At 38.3% G+C, this 20,621-nt stretch overlaps 2 protein-coding genes across 7 annotated transcripts; one reads left to right on the top strand and one right to left on the bottom strand.

Annotated features, from left to right (window-relative positions):
* Positions 1–597: 597 nt before the first annotated feature.
* Positions 598–8,706, top strand: LOC112200988. Its single transcript, XM_024341993.2, has 5 exons — positions 598–1,721; positions 1,815–2,014; positions 2,112–2,322; positions 3,484–8,352; positions 8,472–8,706. The coding sequence occupies exons 2-5, from the start codon at positions 1,841–1,843 to the stop codon at positions 8,603–8,605; spliced, it is 5,388 nt and encodes a 1,795-aa protein (XP_024197761.1). The 5' UTR covers positions 598–1,721; positions 1,815–1,840; the 3' UTR covers positions 8,606–8,706.
* A 1,824-nt stretch (positions 8,707–10,530) lies between these two features.
* Positions 10,531–19,290, bottom strand: LOC112197120 (RNA-dependent RNA polymerase 6). Of its 6 annotated transcripts, none has more exons than XM_040517730.1 (9): positions 19,158–19,290; positions 15,742–18,465; positions 13,580–14,916; positions 11,796–13,436; positions 11,616–11,717; positions 11,434–11,544; positions 11,194–11,343; positions 10,997–11,088; positions 10,531–10,910 (listed from the first exon to the last, which is right to left on the bottom strand). In XM_040517730.1, exons 2-3 carry the CDS (start codon positions 18,457–18,459, stop codon positions 14,041–14,043), a joined length of 3,594 nt encoding a protein of 1,197 aa, XP_040373664.1. In that variant the 5' UTR covers positions 18,460–18,465; positions 19,158–19,290; the 3' UTR covers positions 10,531–10,910; positions 10,997–11,088; positions 11,194–11,343; positions 11,434–11,544; positions 11,616–11,717; positions 11,796–13,436; positions 13,580–14,040. The 6 variants fall into 6 exon arrangements, with proteins under 6 accessions (XP_040373664.1, XP_040373666.1, XP_040373663.1 ...); XM_040517732.1 differs by having other exon boundaries at positions 11,194–11,319; XM_040517729.1 differs by having other exon boundaries at positions 11,621–11,717.
* Positions 19,291–20,621: the final 1,331 nt, after the last annotated feature.

Here is a 20,621-nt window from a genome sequence, read left to right as displayed (position 1 = left end):
GTCAACCTGGTTTTCCCGTGTTTTGGTATTATGGACCCTAACACGTGGATCTGTGATCTGTTACCAGTTAATCTGAAAATTCACTAAAAAGACTTATGTTATGTTGATCAAATATCTATCTATGATATATTTTGAATATGTGAAGGTGTTAGTGAAATTGATCAAATATCTATCTATGATATATTTTGAATATGTGAAGGTGTTTGTGAAAAGTAAATCAAGCATGTGTTACTTTAATGTTATTTCACATATTAATGTTGCAATATTTGTTGATTGTTTACTTGAGTTATAAGAATTGTAATTTAATCAATCAACAGTTCTTTCTTGTTTACTCACAAGCTGTCAAAAGCTTACCGGGTTTTGTGTTGTTGCAATTCCCGGTACACTATTCAAATTGTGTAGCGGGTAATCTCACAGGTCAGGAGAATCAGGCAGTGATCGTGCAGTTTAGAGTACTAGTATTAGATTTACAGCAATTGTTTTGTGAGGAGAATTATACTCATTTGAGTTTTACAATTTGATTTGGTGAGAGTGTGCTGTAATAAGTAGCTCGAGGATTTGGTTTATGTAATATTAAGAGGTGTAAACTAGTGGTTGTTTCTGAGAGAAAAATTCAGAACGTTATTTGTATTGTTATTAGTCATGTTCCGGATTTGAATCCTTATTTCAAAATTCGGGGTGTGACAATTAGATCGGAGGAAGGAGGAGGAAGAAGAAGAACAGGTATTTGGGTATTGATTGTGGGGGCAAAACGGAGACCGGCTCAACAAAAATCTAAAGTCACTGAGGTCGCGGTCGATGGCGTCGTTTCGGGGAGCGAAGATGGTGATGTTGTGGCGGCCGACGGCCTCTTCGAGAGTCCGCAAGAGCAAGGCCTTCTCAACGAGCTCGGCCAAATCAGAGTAATGCGAGTCGAGAAGGGCCACCAGGACAGAGTTGGAGTTGATCTAAGCGGTGGACGCAGAGGAGGATGAGGAGGAGGGCTTCTGAGGATATTCGGGCAATGCGAAGCAGGTTTCGGCGAAGAAGAGGAGGAGGAGGAGAGATGAGAGAGGAGAGAGGAGAGAGGCGAGAGCCAATGCGGTGGATTCAGAGAGAGAAAGGGAAGAAGAAGGAGAAGGAGGAGGAAGAGAGAGAGATATATGTTTTTATTATTATTATTTTTATTTATTTTTATAAAATTAATTAGTAGAGAAAGACAATTTTACCCTTGATAAAAATATAACATGGGACCCACTTGCTTGCCACGTCAGTGAACAGACGACACCGTCAGAGATTTTTGACAGAAGTATCACGTTGATGTCAAAATACGTCTTTGGGTAGCACATTGATACTTTTGAGAGTTCGGGTATCAAATTGGCTTTGGCAGCATAGTTTAGGGACGGTAGCTGAATTTTTCTCTTTCTGAGTCACCCTGGTGACCCATGTCTTATTGGAAAATGTGTTCGTGACCTAAAGAGTGAAAATTAACACTAAAATCTAATGAATAGTATGTGACCCAGTAACCTAACGGATAAACTTGATTTTATTGGGGACACGCAGCCCAAACGGCGTCTTGTCCAATGTCAGAGTATCTTTCTTCCATAAATACTCATTCATCATTACACCTTTCTTCTCTTATTTTCTATTCCATTACTTTCTCCGAGGGCCTCAAAGCTTTCACATATCTCACTGAAGCAGACCTCCAAACTCCAAAAACATTAGAAATTCTTACTAAGCAGGTAATGCATCTTCTCTTTCCTGAAGTCTGAGACTTTATGAGTACCCATTCACACAAGTTTCTAATTTTTCTCATCTGGGTTTGTAAATTTTAGTGTTTCTGCATGTTGACGGAGAAGCCATGGGAAATCCCAGCATTGAAGCCATGCAACACATAGAAGAGATCAGGACAAACAAGTTCTCAATAGGGAAGAAAGAACCAAACCCCTTAACTCTTGATCTTCACCATGCTGTCACCAGTCTATCTGCAGAGCTGTATCAGAAAGACATCCATTTCCTGATGGAGCTCATACAGGTGTTTTGTTTGTACAAAAAAGAGTATCTTTTACTTCCAGATCAAAATGGTAGTGACCCTTTTTTTTTATTTGTGAAATTTGTCTTTGGGTTTGTAGAATGCTGAAGACAATGAGTACAAAGAAGGTGTAGAACCGACTCTGGAGTTTGTGCTGACCGAGAAAGACATAACTGGGACTGGAGCACCGGCTACTCTTTTGGTTTTCAATAATGAGGTTGGCTTTTCCAGGGAGAATATAGACTCCATTTGCAGCATTGGCCGTTCTACCAAGAAAGGGAAGAGACGTCAGGGCTTTATTGGAGAGAAAGGTAATTTCTTGACAAAGAATATTTCATTTGGGAACGTTTGTCGAAATTTTTTTGTTAAGAGTTTGAAACAGAGGACTCTGGAAGTCTTTCCTAATCATCCAATTTTTATTAGGAATTTCATGACCTAATGTCTACTGCGGAATTAATTAGAAGGTTTTCAGCTTTGTAATGTTTTCCTCGATGTGAAACTAGGATATTCGTTTTGATTGATGGTGTTTTCTGCAAAACTTCTATTTTCTTATGCTCTGCATTTCTGTTACTTTTTGTGATAAAAGCTCTTTGTTAAAGGTTTAGTCTTTTTCTATAGTTCTAGGCTACTTTGATTGAAGTCAAAGTTTTGGTCCATTGTTTGTGCCTTGGTCATTTTCAAACGTGATAGTTGGGTCTCGAAAACATTGTGTTCTAACTTCTAAGTGCTTTTATTTGGGACAGAGGACTGTGGAAATCTTTATTTGGGATAGAAAGGCCATTGGGATGTCAAACAAGGAATAAACTAATTTTTTTTCTTGGTAAAATCGATCAAGGGTTGACATTTGAGCTTTGTAATTTTTTTAATTGGACATGAAAATATGATCTGTGCTCTTTTTGCTTGACAGTGTTTTCTGCAACACCTACCTGTTGTGATTTTATGTTTGTGTTCCTTTCTGTGATGCAAGCTATTTTATAAATTCTGGTAAAGACTTTTTCTGTATTTCTTAGGCTAATTTGGTCCATGGTTTGGATGCCTTCCTCATTTTCAGACTTTATTGTTGGGTTTCAACTGACTCTTTGGATTTTTTCTGTTAATTTGTACTTTCCTAATTGTTGGATTTAGACTTTTCTGTGTTTCTTAGACTATTTTGGTTCTCGATTTTATGACTTCCTCATTTTTAGACTTGATGGTTTAGCTTCTTTATGAAACTGACTCTTTGATTCTTCTCTTTTCAAGGAATCAAGAAATTATTTGGTTTCTAGACTTCACTTTCTTCTATATCGTCTTCAGATGCACTTTTTGTGTTGATTGAACAATAATAGGTCCAGATGTATTCAATATTTCTTTTAGTTGCATGCATTTTATTTGTGAATTTACTTTATGAAATTTCGCCAATGATAAGATTATAAAATGATTTTTATAAATTATTGATTATCATGTTCAACTCATAAGATCAATGGTGCTTGCAGGAATTGGATTCAAAAGTGTGTTTCTTGTGAGTTCACAACCTCACATATTTAGCAATGGATATCATGTCAAATTCAGGGAAGAACCAAACCAGGTCTGTGGTATTGGTTATATAGTTCCTGAATGGTTTAGGGCTGCAGATTTGTCAGTATTAATGGTTCAGGCTGTGTATGGGCACGGCAAGGACTTGCCAACAACTACGTTCGTACTTCCTCTAAAGCGAGACAAGGTGGAAGCAGTGAGAGCACAACTGTTGGAGCTGCACCCGGAGATTCTCTTGTTCTTATCCAAAATAAAGCGGCTATATGTACGTGGGTGTGATCCTCAAAAAGCTGATGATGTCTCAACATTATCTATATTTAGTGAGACTGAACATACAGAGTTAAGGAGTAAAACAGCCAATTCTCGTGTCGTGCAACTTTCTGTTAAGGAAAAAATGTGTGATACTGAGCAGTTGTGCAAGTATTACTTGTGGAGAGAGGAGTTTCCAGTGAAACCTGGGAATAGAGTTGAAATAAGGATGGATGTGGAGAAATGGGTGATTACTCTTGCTTTCCCATTTGGAAAAAGGCTGAGAAGAGGAACGTCTCCTGTTGGTATATTTGCTTTCCTGCCAACAACAATGGTCACAAACTTCCCCTTTGTAGTTCAAGCTGACTTCATCCTTGCTTCTTCGCGCGAATCCATAATTTTGGACAATTCATGGAACATGGGAATTCTTCAATGTGTCCCATCAGCCTTTGTGAATGCATTTCAACATTGCGTGGGACAACTGAACCTCTTTTCTTCTGTAAGTCAGCCATTTGAGTTTTTACCTGCTCAAAACTCGCCAACACCAGAGTTTAATACAGTACAAGAGTCCATTAGGACTAGGCTGCAAGGTCTAAACATAGTGCCCTGTAAAAGATTTTTTGGTGATAGTCTTTCCTCCAAGCTGCCTCGACGTGTAGTACGGATCAAGCCAAAATTTAGGGACCTGGTTGTTAAAATTAAAGCGGAAGGTGCTGTTTTTGGCAGTTCATCTTCATCTTCATTGAAGAGGGTCTTGGATTCATCTCTGGATGTTGAAAAATACAGGGACATTATGAACTTTCTAGGTGTGGCATATGCTGATGATGATTGGTACACAGCCTGCATCAACTCTTGTAATCTTTTGTTGTTATCAGATGAAGTCTACATTGAACTACTTGGTTTTTTGGCTGATAATGATGCAGGGTTTGACTCAGATAGCATTGAGACCATACCTCTTCTTAAGTATACTGATCGGAAAGGGAGTCTGGCCTTGTGTACAATTAAAACTACAGAAGTGGAACTCAAGATTCGATATGCTATGGGCCTGGAGCTTCACACATGGCTCAGCAAGTGCAATATGGAGTTTGGCTGTCCTGATAATGTGTATTTCTTACCAAATAAGACACTGGAAGCTGTTTTGAATCACCAGAAAAGTCATCCCCCAAAGCGACGTTATAGAAAGAAAAATTACATGGAGAGCTCATCTGTCTGCAATTGGCTGAATAGAAGTGCTGGAGTGAAATCTCTTTCAGCATATGATTATGCTTTCTTACTTTTGAATCATGTATCAAAGAAGGAATCCAATGTTGCAGTCAGATTATCCAATTTCCTTTATCTTGCCCACAAGGAAGGCTTCCTCACTGAATATCAAATATCTGATCTTTGTGGTAGGATTCCAATTGTTGATGGGTCTGATAAAGTAAGAGTGCAAAGAACCGTAACTTTGGTCCCTTCATCAGGGAGCAAATGGGCCAAATTGTTTGGACTTCAAAATCCATTTGCTGAACAACATTATGTTGATATAGGGGATGTTTATGCTAAAAGCAGTTTGTTTCTTGGGAAATATTCTACCCCTGAGAAAGAGCTTCTGTATTTTGTTGGCGAGTATAGCAAAGCTACGGACTTACCCGACTTGTGTCCTCCTGATGTGGTGTTACAGATCGCATCTCATGAACTCTCGAGTGAGCAGGCCTTTTTACTCCTTGATTGGATCAGGTTACTGCGCACCAAGAATTCATCCATACCCAAAAACTTCATTGAAAGCATTGAAAATGGAAAGTGGATGAAGACATTCTCAGGTTATAAATCTCCACAAGAGGTCATTTTTCCAGATGAAACAGGAAAAGTTATTTTTGATTTGATGAAGCATGTTCTGGAGGATGTTGCTATTTTGGACCAAGAATTTTATATGAATAAAATCAAACTTTACCAAGATGAACTGAAATTTCTTGGTGTGCGGCTTGGATCTGAGAATATAGGGAAGCTGGTCACCACTCGCTTTTTGTCTCTCGCATCTTCTGGAATGAGCAAAGAATCCACATATTCTTTGCTAACTTTCATTAGCTTCTCTAGAGGGAGGAGCATGGTTGATAATGGTTGGTTGGCTGTTATGAAGGAGAAGAAGTGGCTGAAGACGCTCCGAGGTTACAATCCTCCCAACGGATCTATTCTTTTGCTGCAATCTGAGATAGAAGTTGAAAACTGTTCAAAGGTTACAAATCTTCCGATTGTTGATGAAGCATTCTATGGAAGCAGATTAGGTTCATTCTTATCTGAGTTGAGGCTACTTGGAGTGACATATGATGCGGATGTGCTCCAAAGATTGGTTGCAGAGAACGTAAATCTAACTTCAAATCTGTCTTCTATGACTGGTGGTTGTGGTTTGCTGATTCTTAAATGTGTTAGATGGTTGGGATCTGGAGCTGCAGGCTTGATTAACAGGATAAAATGCCATCCTTGGGTAAAGACAACTCTAGGTTTCAAAAGCCCTTCGGAAACTGTTCTTCCTGATCCTAAGTGGGTTTCTTTGCTCAGTACTCTTCAAGTCCCTGCCATAGATGAATTGTATTATGACAATGCAATTAGGCAATTTGTTGATGAATTGAATGCATTGGGAGTGGTAGTTGATAACACTGGAACAACTGTGATGATAGCTGCTCGTTTTAAATCCCTATTGTCTTCCTCTAGCTTAGATCCTGCCACTGTTATGGCGCTGTTACGTTGCATCAGAGAAATGAATCTAACTATGTCTTTACAACACTCTGAACTGCAGTGGCTGCTGTCTGAAAAATGGTTAAAAACTCGGCATGGATTCAAGACTCCTGATGAATCAATTATTTTCAGCTCTAAATGGGGACAATTGATGTTGTTTGTTGATCTTCCTCTAATTGATGACGTGTACTATGGTACTGGCATATATAAGTTTAGGGATGAGCTAGAGAAGTTGGGTGCCATCACCGATTTTGAACGAGGAGCTCTATTTGTAGCTAAAGGTCTACACAGTCCTATTGAAGCTGAGCTACTTGATGCAGATGGTATTAGATCATTGCTAGAGTGCATAAAGTCTCTGATGTCCCGATCGCTTGATGATCCCTTAGTGGGAGATTTTCTGAAGAACATTGCAAACAGCAGGTGTTTGAAGACCACAAACGGTTATAAAGTGCCAGAAGACTGCATTCTATTTGATTCATCCTGGGAATGCATTCTGAACAGGTTGGATGCACCAAGCATTGATGAAGCATTTTACAGAACTGACATTTCTGCTTACAAGAATCAATTGAGAGATGTTGGTGTGAAGGTAGATCCTCAGGATGTTTGTTCTCTTCTTTCTGGTCATCTTTTGTCACTGACAGACACAGCTTCAATAACAAGGATATATAGCTTCCTCAACAAGTTCCAGTGGAGTCCTAAAGTTCTAAATAAGTGCAACTCTCAGGTGTGGATTCCTGAACCAAAGAGTAAGGCAGGGGCATGGGCAAAATCTCAATGTTGTGTACTTCATGATAAGAAAAATCTGTTTGGCTCTTGTTTGTTCAGTCTGGACAAATCTTACAGTAAAGAGCTTCTCCCCATTTTTTCTACAGCCTTTGGAGTTCCTGAAAATCCATCTATCAAGGATTACTTGCTGCTATGGGACATTTGGGCCTCAATGAACAACTCTAAAGTGACAGTTGAAAAATGCAGCTCGTTTTGGAAATGTATTGTTGACAACTGGAATCCACACATTGAAGAGACCCTAAAACAGAACTTAACAAAAGTACCTGCCACAATGTCCATGTCGGGGCAAATATATCTGATCAGAAAAGAGGAAGCATTCATTGCTGATGATTTGCAACTGAAAACAATTTTTTCGAGCTTTGATAAGGCACCTCTGTTTGTCTGGTTTCCTAATAGCTCGTCTTCTGTTCCTCATAGAAGACTTCTTGAAATTTATGAATCTCTTGGAGTTAGAAAGATCTCTGCATCTGTTAAGTGCACTGTGAAGGGCATGCTATCATCAGAGCATTGGGAAAAGGTCGAACAAAATAATGGATTGATTGGCAGGAGTTTGACCAAAATTGTTCTGGCTTTTCTTGCTGGTCCTGAGCTGAATATGCCGTTCAAAGAGAGACTTGAGGCTGCAAAATCGATGAGTGTGCTGACAGCGTATAAGACTGACAAACCAATTAAAGTCTGTTATCGGCTAATGCCATGCGCAAGTACAACAGTGGAAGTGGAAAAACTGAAGCTGGTTCTTTGGGAGAAGGATTCTAAGCGGCTGTTCATTGATAAATCAGGTTATGATGGAGGAAAATGTGATTTAGAATTCGTTACTTCTTTTGCCAATGAACTGGCACAAGAACTACTAGCACAGGCAAGACCCGCAGCTGCACATGCATTAAGCAGAATTATCCAAATGGCATACATATATGGTTTTAATGAGAATGAAGTGGAGTTTTTGCTGATGACTGAAAACTTAGAGTTATTTGTGGAAGATAAGAAGTTTCTTGATGATGCATATCCTGTTAGCCAAAAGCGCACAAGTAAGAAGCTAGAGCAATTAGGTCCCTCAACACCAATGCCTACCTGCAAGAAGCAGCGTAAGTGATAATGTGTTATTGGTGACAATGAAGTTATGTTTTGATGTATTTTGGTAATATTTCTTATGTATATGGGTCTGATGTTGACATGGGAATGTTTAACCTATCTATTTGTGCAGTTTGGCACACTATCTTGTATGTCCCTTTTGAAGAAGCAATGTTGCGTGAATTTACCGTTTTGAATGTCTACAAGTTAGTGGATGAGCCTCTTAACGGAGTTTTAACTAGTGATTTTTTCATTGTGATCTCATAGTTACTTACGAATTCGTCTCCTCTTGTTAGCAACTTAGCAATCAACAGAGCTTGTGACGACGTTGTTTACTAAATTACTAGACAGCTTTACATTACGCTTACCTGAATTACTTTTTGTGTCAAGACTTGGACGGAACTGCTGTTGCTTTTTGTTGCTCATGTGAGCAGATTGATTATGTATCGGGATAGAATGTGCTACTGAATGTAGGATCATCCAGTTTTGTTTTTTTATTCTGTATGTCATACTCATACAAGATAGCTGATTTCTAACTTATGACTTGAGATACTAGTACTCACCGGTGAATTTATTGTTTATTTTTAACCCGAGGTACTGATTTTTTTGTTCGAAATGATTCTGAGGTCAAGGAAACTTTAAAATGGACATCCTGAAGGTAGAACCTAATGTGAATACCATCTTTAGTTTGTTGTTCTTTACTAGATTAAAATGAGTTTCAGTTAACTTACTGGATCAAATCCTTTGTTACCCAAAATGCTGGACGGATGTTCTTTCCACACATAGTTGCATTTACTGATCTAACTTATTTTGATATCAAGTTACAGATATAATGCATGCATGGTCTCTAAGTCCTTTTGGATCTTATCTCCATAGTCTCCGGTTGTTATTTACGTACCACTGGATCATGCATGCAGCTTCATATCTGAATGTTTAGACTTGATTTAAATTCTTCAATCTGTGAGTGTGTGTGTGTGTCATGTTCATTTAATGATGGCAATGAATAGAAAAATTTTCCTTTGTAACCGAAGAAAATATTTGAACATTACCTTCCATCGCTGGAAGAAAATTTAACTGATCTGTATTATGTGACAGTGTACGTTAAGTAGTGTTCAGTTATTCAGGCAGGAGGTATAAATAGCTGGTCTTTGTTCCCAACTAGGAAGAGGGGTAAAGTATGTAGCTTTGTCTATTGTTTTCTCTATGAAGATCTGGAAACTTTTATTATATGAGTAAACTTTTCATATCTTAATGACCTCTGGGAGTGTCTCCACCTTGGTTATCTTTGAAGTCTGGGAATATATTACCAATATATACTGATTCAGTCCCATTTAATCTGCTCATTTTACAATTCAGACGTGTTCTTTTATGTTGATTAATTTTTTGATTCAATTCTGAGCTTATATTGCCATGCTTAGTTCTTTTTTTTTATGAAGGGAGTTCCTTGATTTTGATATGAATCTATTGTTGCCATTACTCCAATGACGTCTTTTGTTAGTGAAAGCACAAAAAAAAAAAAAAAAAAAAAAAAAAAAAAAAAGGTCTAGATTTTTTGAAAGTCAAGTAGTGCCGAGTCAATCCATGTTTTCTTGATCAAGATCAATAGAAAAATATCCATGTATGTTGTACGACTGTCTTGGTGAATATTTCTTTTGTTGCCAGAAAAAATTGATAATTGATGACAGAACTACAGTAGCACTATCCATTTTGGGAGCTTTAGGACAGAGTCTAACCTGATTATAATAATTTACAAGTTGATTTACATGAGTCCACAATGGTGCCCTGCTACCCAAAGGGTCTTACATGTGATACAAGAGAAGTAGTTTTCTACTTCTTTTTGTTGTTGCGAGTGTTTTGTCTTTGAGGTTCCCTTGCTAGGTAGTTACCCATTGGGAGCAATTTTGTCAAGCTGAACTGATCTCAGCATATTGGTGCGAGTCATGTGATTTCACCTTTTTACTCACTAGATCTAACTGGAAAGGTGGTCCGCGCTATGCCACGGGATTTGTTGCTTGTTAACTACTTTCTATCGCATGTTACAGAACATTGTTTGTGGAAAAGGAAGTTTACAATGCATCTTTGATTACAGTATAATGTTCAAGATGATTGGCTTAACCTAGGGGGAATGATATTTGATCAGGTGAAGTTCATTCAAAAAATGGTTAGCCTAACTAAACTTGTTGCTAGAGTCGGGTCAAAAAATGGTTTAACATAAATTATATCCTTTTGTGTCATAGATTTAAGCATTAATATCGTTCCCAGCTATACATTCATTAACTTCAAATTAAGTTAACGAAACAGTATTTAGCCTCTATTCTATCTCGAACAGTTCTAACAGTTTGACTACTTGCACTTCATTTTCTCTTTCGTTGCTTTCCTGATTTTCGTTTTCCTCTTTTACCGAACGAGCTTTGTGGGATTCTGTTGTGTCGAAAACTCTCTGACCGCTGATGTTGAATATAAGGATCAGCCCAGCCTTTTCCCCTCTCAAAGTTGAGAATGATTTGGGCATGCTTGCCAAGAGCAGCATATCTGTTTCAGGGTTAACAAAAAAAGTTTTCTCCTTTTCAGACTGCAGAAAGTCCAGGCCGAGTTATGTTAGTATGGGGAACTTGAATTTAACACAATCATTTTCCATTGAAGAAAGGACGTCTATACCTGATCATCTCCCTCCCTGACAGACCATTTGCCTTCCAAAATACGGAGAGGACTTTGCCACAAAGCAGCTTAGTTGCCATAAACTATTGGGACTGCAGAAGTCATGGCAATTAAATGATCACAAAACTATTTTTTAGAATTTCAGTTGCATCTTAAACAGCATCTTAAGAATTTCACACACACAAAGGGAGAAGTACCTGCTCTCTTATTTTACTGGCGATCATTCTAAGATTTAGTCTCCCCACATAGCTCTCACGTGAGTCACGTCCAATATAACCACTCATGGCATCATCATATGAATCATTCCTGTATTTAATTTGTCTCTGAACATTGTAGGCATTGTCATCCTTCCAACCAAATTTCCCATGTGAAAATGGTGTTCAAGAGAATCATAATGAAACCATTACATAAAGGTGAATTCCCTTAGCGAGACTTACCTGAATAGGAGGTGACACATCATTTATTTCAAATACGAAACCATCAGGAGGATCATAGTGCCTGGTGACAATGGTGAGACCAGGTTCAGGCTCCTCAAGAGTAAGTCTCACCTGCAAAACCAAACAAATCAAACTCAATCCACCAATCACACCACCAACCAACACTTGAAAAACCATACAACCTTACGTTTGACTGAATCCCATCAGGCCAACTCCCAAATCTTCAATTCTCCAATTCAACAGGAACCAATACTTCAAAACTGGAATTCAACTATTTCCCAGATCTGATTCCACAAAACCAAAGTCAGATGCCAAACCAAACCCAGATGAGATAACAATATCAAAGGATGTTCAGTATGTACCATATTAGTCCCGGGCATCCTCTTCCTCCTCATCTATCCTCATATTCCTTTTCCAGTTTCTGATTTTGCACTTGAGCACTTTCCAAAGCCGAAACAGGTATTCAAAGATTATGAATTTACAGCAGAAGGATCCAATTCAGATCGAATTGATGCTTGGTTGGTTTCAAAGAAGATCACATGCATCCACAAAATGCAGAAAAGCAAAGAAAAAAAATAATTAAAAAAAAAATCAAAAATTGGACCTTGAAACACGCAGATATGGGGACAATCTCTGTTTCGAAAGCGTATACACTTGGTGCCACAGTTGCAATTCCGTAAAACATAGAAAGGCAAAAATGACTGGCCACTATTCATAAGGAAAACCTTCCCTTTAGTATAGTTACTAGCAAAGGAAGCCGCGCGTTGCCGCGAGACTTGAAATTTAGCAGAAACAGAGGTGTAATGAGAAATGAGAGGAATCTCAGAAGTATATGAACCTACAAAGTATAGCGACTATAGCCATAGGTAGAGTAATACAAAATAATTTGCACACAAAAGTCTCAAGTTCAAGTCTTTTACTACTCTCAATCTTCATGTGATCAGGACATAAGGTTAAGGAGTTTTGCGATCATGATGATTACAATTGCCTTCACACTTATAATCTTAAAACAAAAGAAAATTATTTTAACTTTTTCTTCAATTTGGCTTATGGTACTATCAGAATTGGTCTACAACTCATTTGTAAATATTCTTCTGATATTTGCTGTTCTATGCACTGCTTTGCATAGAACCTACACAACCAAAACAAAACAATTATTTAAAAAAAAAACAAAAAACATTCTATTTTTTCAATGTAAAACAACAAAAGATAGTCTTACAACTGTAATAACATTCTTTTCACCTTCTCATATTCACAATCACACTAAATAAATACACTAATAATTAATCAAAAAACAATGGAACTAACTTTTCTAACTGTAACGTCATCTTCTTTTCACATCTCTACTGACCTTCTATTAGCTTTTTACATGATTATACGTCTTTGGTGTATCATGAAAAGAGGAGATTTTACATATATTACAATGTTGAAGCACAACCATCAAAACAAATTATCAGATGAAATCTGATTCGATTATTATCACTGAAACACACATATGCGTAACCCCAGTAGAAAGAAAACTAAGAAAAAAAAGAACATAACATCAACAACACACAATTCGAAACCTCCAATCCTTACTCCCCCAAGGAAACCCAGATCTACAACAATCATTTGTTATCTGAATTACTTGCACAGTTAAACCTCCATACTTACACAATACCCACCCATGCACTAATCACCTAAATGCCTAAATCTATGATAGCAAAACTCATAAGACCCATGTACATATGAAAATAGCTCTGTCGCTTGGCTTCTCTGTCATCTTCAACTTACTTGAGAAAAAATACAAAAAAATTCCTTCCCCAAACTTCTACTCTTTCTTTGAATTCGACTCTGCTATTTATTTACTTCAGTATTTATTGAAAATAGAAGAAGTAGACAGACAATACTGAATACAGAATAAAAACTCTTCACAATTTACCAAAAAAAAAAAAAAGAGCCTCTCACCTTCAATCTCCTCCTATCAATCACTGAAATCCCAAACTGAAGCACAAACAATACCCCTACAAAAATGAAAACTGAAGTGAATTGAAAACCAACCAGAGCAAAATCGAACAATACCCCTACAAAATCGAAACCCAATTCAATTAAAAACCAAAGACAGGAAAAAACAAACCAATCAAAACCATAAACCAAAACGACAGACCTATCCAAGACGCAGATCTTCTTCCTCCTCACAGCAAAACGGAATCACCACTCTCTCTGGATCTCTTTCGCTCTCTCTCTCTCTCTGTTTCGACTATGCTTTCTCTAGAAACCACGAATGAAATCTACACACATCTGACCTGACTATACGATGGATGGCACCCCGTAAATCAGAGAAAACGAAGGGCAAAACAGCCACTTCACTTCCAGCCTATGAACAGTATGTTATGAACACCAACCCGTCCTTAGATGTATGTATAATAAATTAGCTAAAAAGTAAGAAGTAGTTTATTGTCTGGTACATCAACCTTATACATTATAAGAAAATTAATTGTCCCATTTCAGAAGGAAAATGTACGCAGAAAACTAACACAAAAGCAGACCAAATAAATGGCAGAATGGCCTTGCCACCATGAAGTTTATGAGAACCAGGAAGCGACTCCCAAGGACTTCAGGTGCTGGTCATATCCGATCAGCAAGGTACTTCGTCAAAGCATTGATTGGCTTCTTAGAGTCAATATTACCCACTTCACGGCGCTTGATCTTGATCCGAGCAAGGTAGTCAGCTGCAATCCAGGCAAAGCTTAACATCACTACATCTCCTGGGCCATCTGGCCTTTGAAAATCGAGTGACCTTTTCACCCAATCAGGGTGGTAAGTCACCTGGTACCAAGCTGAGGCTTTCTGCTCATACAAGCTATTTTTCTGATCATCAGTCAGTGACTCAAAACCCGTATCCATCTTCTCGAAAAATTGCCTGAACTCTTTCTTCAGAGCACTGTAAGAATGCCTCAACCGCTCCTGCAGCTCCCCTTGCTTCCTGCTGGTATACTTGGGCATTGACCAAACATGCCCTGTGACAATCTCCTCTTCCCTCATAACTTTATACTGTGCCATTAGACCCTGTAGCTGATCATCATAAGAGCACTTTCTCTCCCAAGCATCAGCTATGAAATCTGCAGCTTTTGAAACCTCCAGATCCATATCATATTTGATGTCACTGGGATTGTGATTTTGCTCAGAAGAGGTTGCCACATCTTCATCATAAGCATCGCAAATCTTGCGATAGAGTCTCCCTAAAATTTTAGTAGACTTGTACGACTGGTAGTCCTCTTTTCCCATGAAATCTGGGTATAGCTTTGGCTTTAGGGGTGGTGGCATGTTAACAATCTTCCCAGTTTTGGGAAAATCAACTGCTATGGCTGCTAATTCTGCTAGTTTTAGGCACTTCTCATCGAAAGCTCCATATTCACTGCGGTCAGAATGAACCACATGTGCATTGCATATCGCTCCCAGGTTCTCATTCACCATGTTTCTCACAAAAAACTCGATTAAATCCTGTGGAACACAGAGACAGTTAGAATACTTCTGTGGCAAACTTGGGATTTCAAAATGGCATAAACCCAAGGAAAATGGAACTGCATTAGAATGTAAACTGTACTAAATCAAGAACAAGTCACCAAATCATATTGTTTCTTACTTGAGACAATTGTTAAGAACTTTGTCACATTTTAAGAATAAGATTTTCTTGTGGAAGTTTACTAACTCAATAAACACATCCACGACAATTCATATTTTAGAATATAAATAACTCTGACATCCCTCTTAATAGTCTAAGGTTTTTAGGAACAGCGGTAAATAAACAAATCTAAAATGGTATCAGAGTAGAAGATGTTGAGTTTGTGTCCTTGAAAGTTGAAACTGTAGCTTCCAATATAAATTGAATTCTACATGTGAACAGAAACATTAGCATATAGATAAATGGCATTCTACCTCTAAACAATTTAAACTTTCAGAAATAATGGTAGACCAACAACCGTGTTTAAAGCTACCCTAACAGTATGGTGTCATCAATTGTGTTTCCTGAAATCAGATTCAGAACTATCTCATATAAAGAATATCTTTAAATGCAAAAGCTAGACATCACTTCTTAATGTTAACAGACAGTTTACTAACATTACCTTATATATTATAGGTTACTCACGACATAGCAGATTAACATGACTAGTACAAAATAACAAATATTGCAGTGGTATCTTAGTAATGTTTGTTGTAGTTTTCTAGTTGACGGGAGGGAGATATACTTTAACAAAATGAGATTAATGATGTCTAAAAAATTCACAGAAATTCCAGGGACAACCATAATAAGTGGCAAGTAATCACCTGGTTCGTGACAGGACGCCCTGAAACTTTGGCTTCTGCAGCTTCATACTGCATAGGTTCCCAGCTCTTCTTACGTGGGGGAATAAGATTTTCATCCCATGTGACAAAGTAGAGGTCCCCATCTAGGTCACTACCAGAAGCTTCATCTGTGTGAGGCCTATGACCTTTCTGAGGGAAAACAAGGCAATCATGCAAGTGGTGTAACCCAGGTGCATCAACTGCTTCAAGAATCCTTATATCTCCTGGATGAAGGCAAGGATTCTTTGCTACCACTACGAACCCTTTTATTACTTGTAGATTTTTATCTATCTGATCAAACCTAGAGCCATGCTTTGCAAAACAGTTTTCCAGCGATGGGGTAGACACTTGGACAAAGCACTGGCCTTGCTCAAGTACCCCTAACTCATCCAGACAGCCCATAAGCCATCTCCCAGAAGGAACAAAAATCCTGGCCTTTTCCCTAAGTCCCCAGAGCTGTGCGGCTTGTATACAGGTCAACATGCCTCTCAGATGTGGTTCTGTCTGGGGCTTGAAACCTGCACTTAACATTATAGCTGCAGCATTTCCTTGCTCAGCACAGGATGCAGTGAGAACATCAAACGCCACATCTGTGTCCACCAGCATCTGCTTTAATTTGGAAACCATTGTCTCCTGCATTGTCCAGAATATTTCATCTGGAACACCAAGTGCTGAAAGCAATGTTATAATCTGCCTGTTTAAGAAACCTGGCTGGAACCTAGTCCATGAACATATTTCCAATATAGTATGGTCCGACTCAAACTTGTTCATACTAGGCCTCAAAGAAAGCCGGAAGCCATCACCTGTCGGTGGCCAACAAGCAATAACCCCTTTACAGCCTCCGTATCTAATTTGATATGCACAAGGTGGATCTCTGTCCAATTTCAGTCTTTCTGCAACTTCCATTGCAAGGTCTGGGGTGATCCTACCAATACCATCAGAAAAGATATAGTCATTTCTCTCAATATCTGGAAGTTTAGGATTAACCTGGGCTGATGGAACTTCTACCGTTGCATATGTAGACGAAAAACACTGACCCATCCTAGCAGCACATTTTGCAACGTTTCTGTTGTGGAACTTCCCCATCCAATTTTTGATTCCTTGTATACTAATCTTCTTGTCTTCAGCGAAAAACCAGGCAGAACGGTCCCTCAGTTGATTGGATGAGAAGGCCAAGAACGAGTACTTACGACCACATAATTGAAATCCCTTCATCAGAATGGCCCGAACCCTTGCATACACTTTTGTTTTCTGAGGGATGGTGTTTTCTGTGATTTCCTTCACAATAGGAGCAACATAAGAATTCATAACATTGGAATTTATTGTCTGCATTCCTTCATCCATAAAGGTAACCCTTAAAAACCTATCAGCAACTTCTTTATATTTTCTAAGAACCCTGTTGGATAGTTCAACCTCTGGTGGAAGACAATAGGCTTTAGTTGGGGTAATCACCAACCTCCTAACTTCAGCAATATCATCCAAATGTTTGGGATTCTTGATAAGCTTGGGGTTTCTCAGCAACCATTCTTGGACAAGTTTCAGCCTTTTAGAGGCATCAAAAACCGGGTGTTTGTATGAACATAAGTGCTTCAATGCAGCCACATTGATCTCCTTTGGTTGGTTTCTCAGTAAATCAAAAAAGCCGTCTGACAACTGGTGCTGATTTAAAATGCCCCTGTGCATTACAGCATTGACCAAGAACAATATCTCAAAGGAAATATTTTCCTTGTAATGAATAGAGAAGAAAGGATCTGACATGGGCATTTCAAAATCAGGTTCATTCTGAATCCTAGGTGGCTTTTTGATCGAAACCTCTTGCACCCTGCGTTCTTTAAGATAACTCATGGCCTTCTTCAGCTTAGCACCATGCCGCGGTGGGATTGAAACTCTGTAAGAATTACAACGCCCGATTGCCCCACTAGGAGTAAAATCTGTGGTTCTAATCCAAGGATCATCGTCATCCAACAAATCAAATGGAACTGATTGATCAATATCATCATCGGCAGTTCGATATGAAACCCAAGGTGATGAAGCCAGCCTCAACAGAATTACAAGATATGAAGGCTCTGTATAGTGTTTAAATTCACTGATTTCTCTTACCAGGAACTCCACCTTAAAATCGCATTTTATCACAGCATACTTATTGATCCCTTTAAATGAAAAGGCAGTATCTCTTCTAAAACAAAATTTGCATGTCCCATCAAAAGGATCCACAACAAAATCAACCCCATAAGATGGCCCCCTCCAAGCAACAAAGAACTCATCTAGGCGAACTAAACTTCCAATCTCAAGACGCACATCAGCTAACTTGAATGGAATTTTAGTCCTCCTCCTCTTGTTCATGTTGTATGAATTCTCAGGGCCCAAACTTACTTTCAGTGCTTGGTTCTTGAGAAAGAGTTGACAGCGCCCAACAGCATCCATAGCAGCAGTCACTGACTCGGGCGAAGCAAAATGCACAAATGCATGTGGCTCAACCTTTTTATATTCATCTGTTGTTTCAATATCTGCAGTATCAACGAGCTCAAAGCTCGGAAGAGACTCTGGAGGGGTCCAAGAAGTTTTCAACCGACACCTATATACAAGCCCAATTTCATCTTCCAAGTAGTCTACAAGATCTTTTGCTTTAACATGACTTCCAAATCCACCAAAGCTGACTTGAGTTACCACTGTGTCATTTTCCCTTCCTTCTAATTCCATCTTCCCCTGTTAAAGGAAAGAGAAGAAGTTAGCAATACGATTAAGACACACTATTCCACCACAAAACTTATAATTTCCATATCAGCTGAAGGAAAATTTCTTTAATCAACAGGATCAGTGTGGGAATATCAAAAGCCAGATTGCATAAACCTACAACTTATCACCTAGCAAATTCACTCAATCAATAATGCCAGAAACCAACGCAGGTACTATCAGCCAACCAAAACCACCAAGTTGTCAAATGCAGTAACTGGGTAACATTACATGACAAAGAAAAATTACAGCCAAAACATTTATCAAGAGAAGAAAAAAGATGCTTGCTTGCAGTTGAGGTTCAAATTGGAGAAGCAAAGCCATAAAGCAAAGATGCAAGAAACAGGCATTAATGCATAGCAAGTGGATCCAGAATCGAAGAACATGAAGCATACTGCAAAATCCAATGAAAACAAACAAGCACCCAGAAAAGCCATCCAATTGAAATTGTAAGATTCAAGTCCATCTACATATAATCATCCTTGATTGCAATTAAGCTCTCTCTCACTGGTTCTGGTTCTAATAAAACCCAAACAGCCTCAGAAATCAAATAACACTGTTCACGCGCTCTCTCTCTCTCTTGATCAGTTCTACCAAAGCAGCCTCAGAAATCAAAAACAGCAAAAGGGTTAGAATTTCAGTGACGACCAAGATTAAACCTTTACCTTTTATGGATCGATGGATAGATCCAACAAAGAGAGCTCTGATGATCGAATACTGCAAGTGTCTCCGATGAATGGCAGAGCGACGTTGTTTAATTTACACACTAGAATTTACACTCTAGGAGGTGAATGGCAAAGCATGCAATAATCAACAACGGGAAGGGCAAAGTTGTCCTTTCAATTAAGCACAAACTCTTCGTGATCATGTCACAAGCCTTGCTCGAGAAGGGACCGATCAAATCATGTAACGAGTCTTGCTCGAGAAGGGACCGATCAATCTTGCAATACCCGATGTCGGAGCGGTGAACTATTTTTGGACCCTTGTTATGGCAATTAACTCGGTCATTATTTTGACAGTAAATATCGGTCATGAAGACGGTGATTATTACCGTAATAAACATTTAATGATTACGATTATAAGTGCGCAAATGAATGACAGTTACTAATTGTCATCATAAGTGTATAAATAAATGCAGTCATAAAAGCAGAAATAATGGCGGTTTATCCTCCAAGTAAGTCATCGCCTATATAAAGGCGGCCCGACGTCAAGGTAAATCATCTCATTCCAACCTTTTTTACTCCTCTCGACTAAGAAATGTACCAACTTAGGCATCAGAGGGTTTTCTACAGGTGAACCTCCCCCTTCTCCTCGAGCCGGCGGTTAAACTTCGATTAACGCTCAAAATAAGCTTCTCGATTGTTCATGGTCAGCTCCTGCTCCAGTCCGCATTCATTGGTGAGTCAAAATCCTCTACAGAATTTTTCGTTACCAACAACGGATGAGTTAATTAAAATAAAAATAGTACAAATTTAAGAATTTGTGGTTAATCAAGTCAATTAAGCACAAATTTGTTTCTCAACAGTGTTCATATTGGAATAAAATTAAGGGGTGTATTCAATTCAGATTTTAAAAGATTTTGTTTGAGTTTTTATAATTCATGGATTGTCTTAATCTACGGATTGTTTAAATTCTATATGGACTCTGATTGATTATAATGGATTGATTTACTAGTATTTGTTTAGATTTTACAAGTCGTTATGATATTTTGGTAGGTTAATTTTTTCTTTTCTTCTTTAAAAGTAATGGATGTATGGATCTAACTATAATGCTATACCAGTGACAAATATATATATATATATATATATATTTATATATCTACCATTATTTATGTTGTGTATAATGATATATGAATAATAAGAAAAAACTAATCAACCAAAATGTTACACAAAAAATAAAGTAGTAAACTAATAACATAATTTATTTCATATCTAATTTACAAAAGAAACATGTGGTTAGGCGGCGAGTTCCTTACTTTGTCAAATGGTCGCAACCTTCCAGTGGCAGGATGAAACTAAGTGTGATCGGACTTGTTTTCCGGTGGCAACATAGTGGGAAAGCTGATAGTAATAGTAAATTATGGCTCCGCGTAAGCGATATCTTTCCGGTATGTCACCACCTTTGTAAAG

This window comes from Rosa chinensis, chromosome 4 (genome assembly GCF_002994745.2).
Source record: "Rosa chinensis cultivar Old Blush chromosome 4, RchiOBHm-V2, whole genome shotgun sequence".
Lineage (NCBI taxonomy): Eukaryota > Viridiplantae > Streptophyta > Magnoliopsida > Rosales > Rosaceae > Rosa > Rosa chinensis.
Note: the sequence above shows the minus strand (reverse complement) of the source record. Positions and strands in the feature narration are given on the sequence as shown.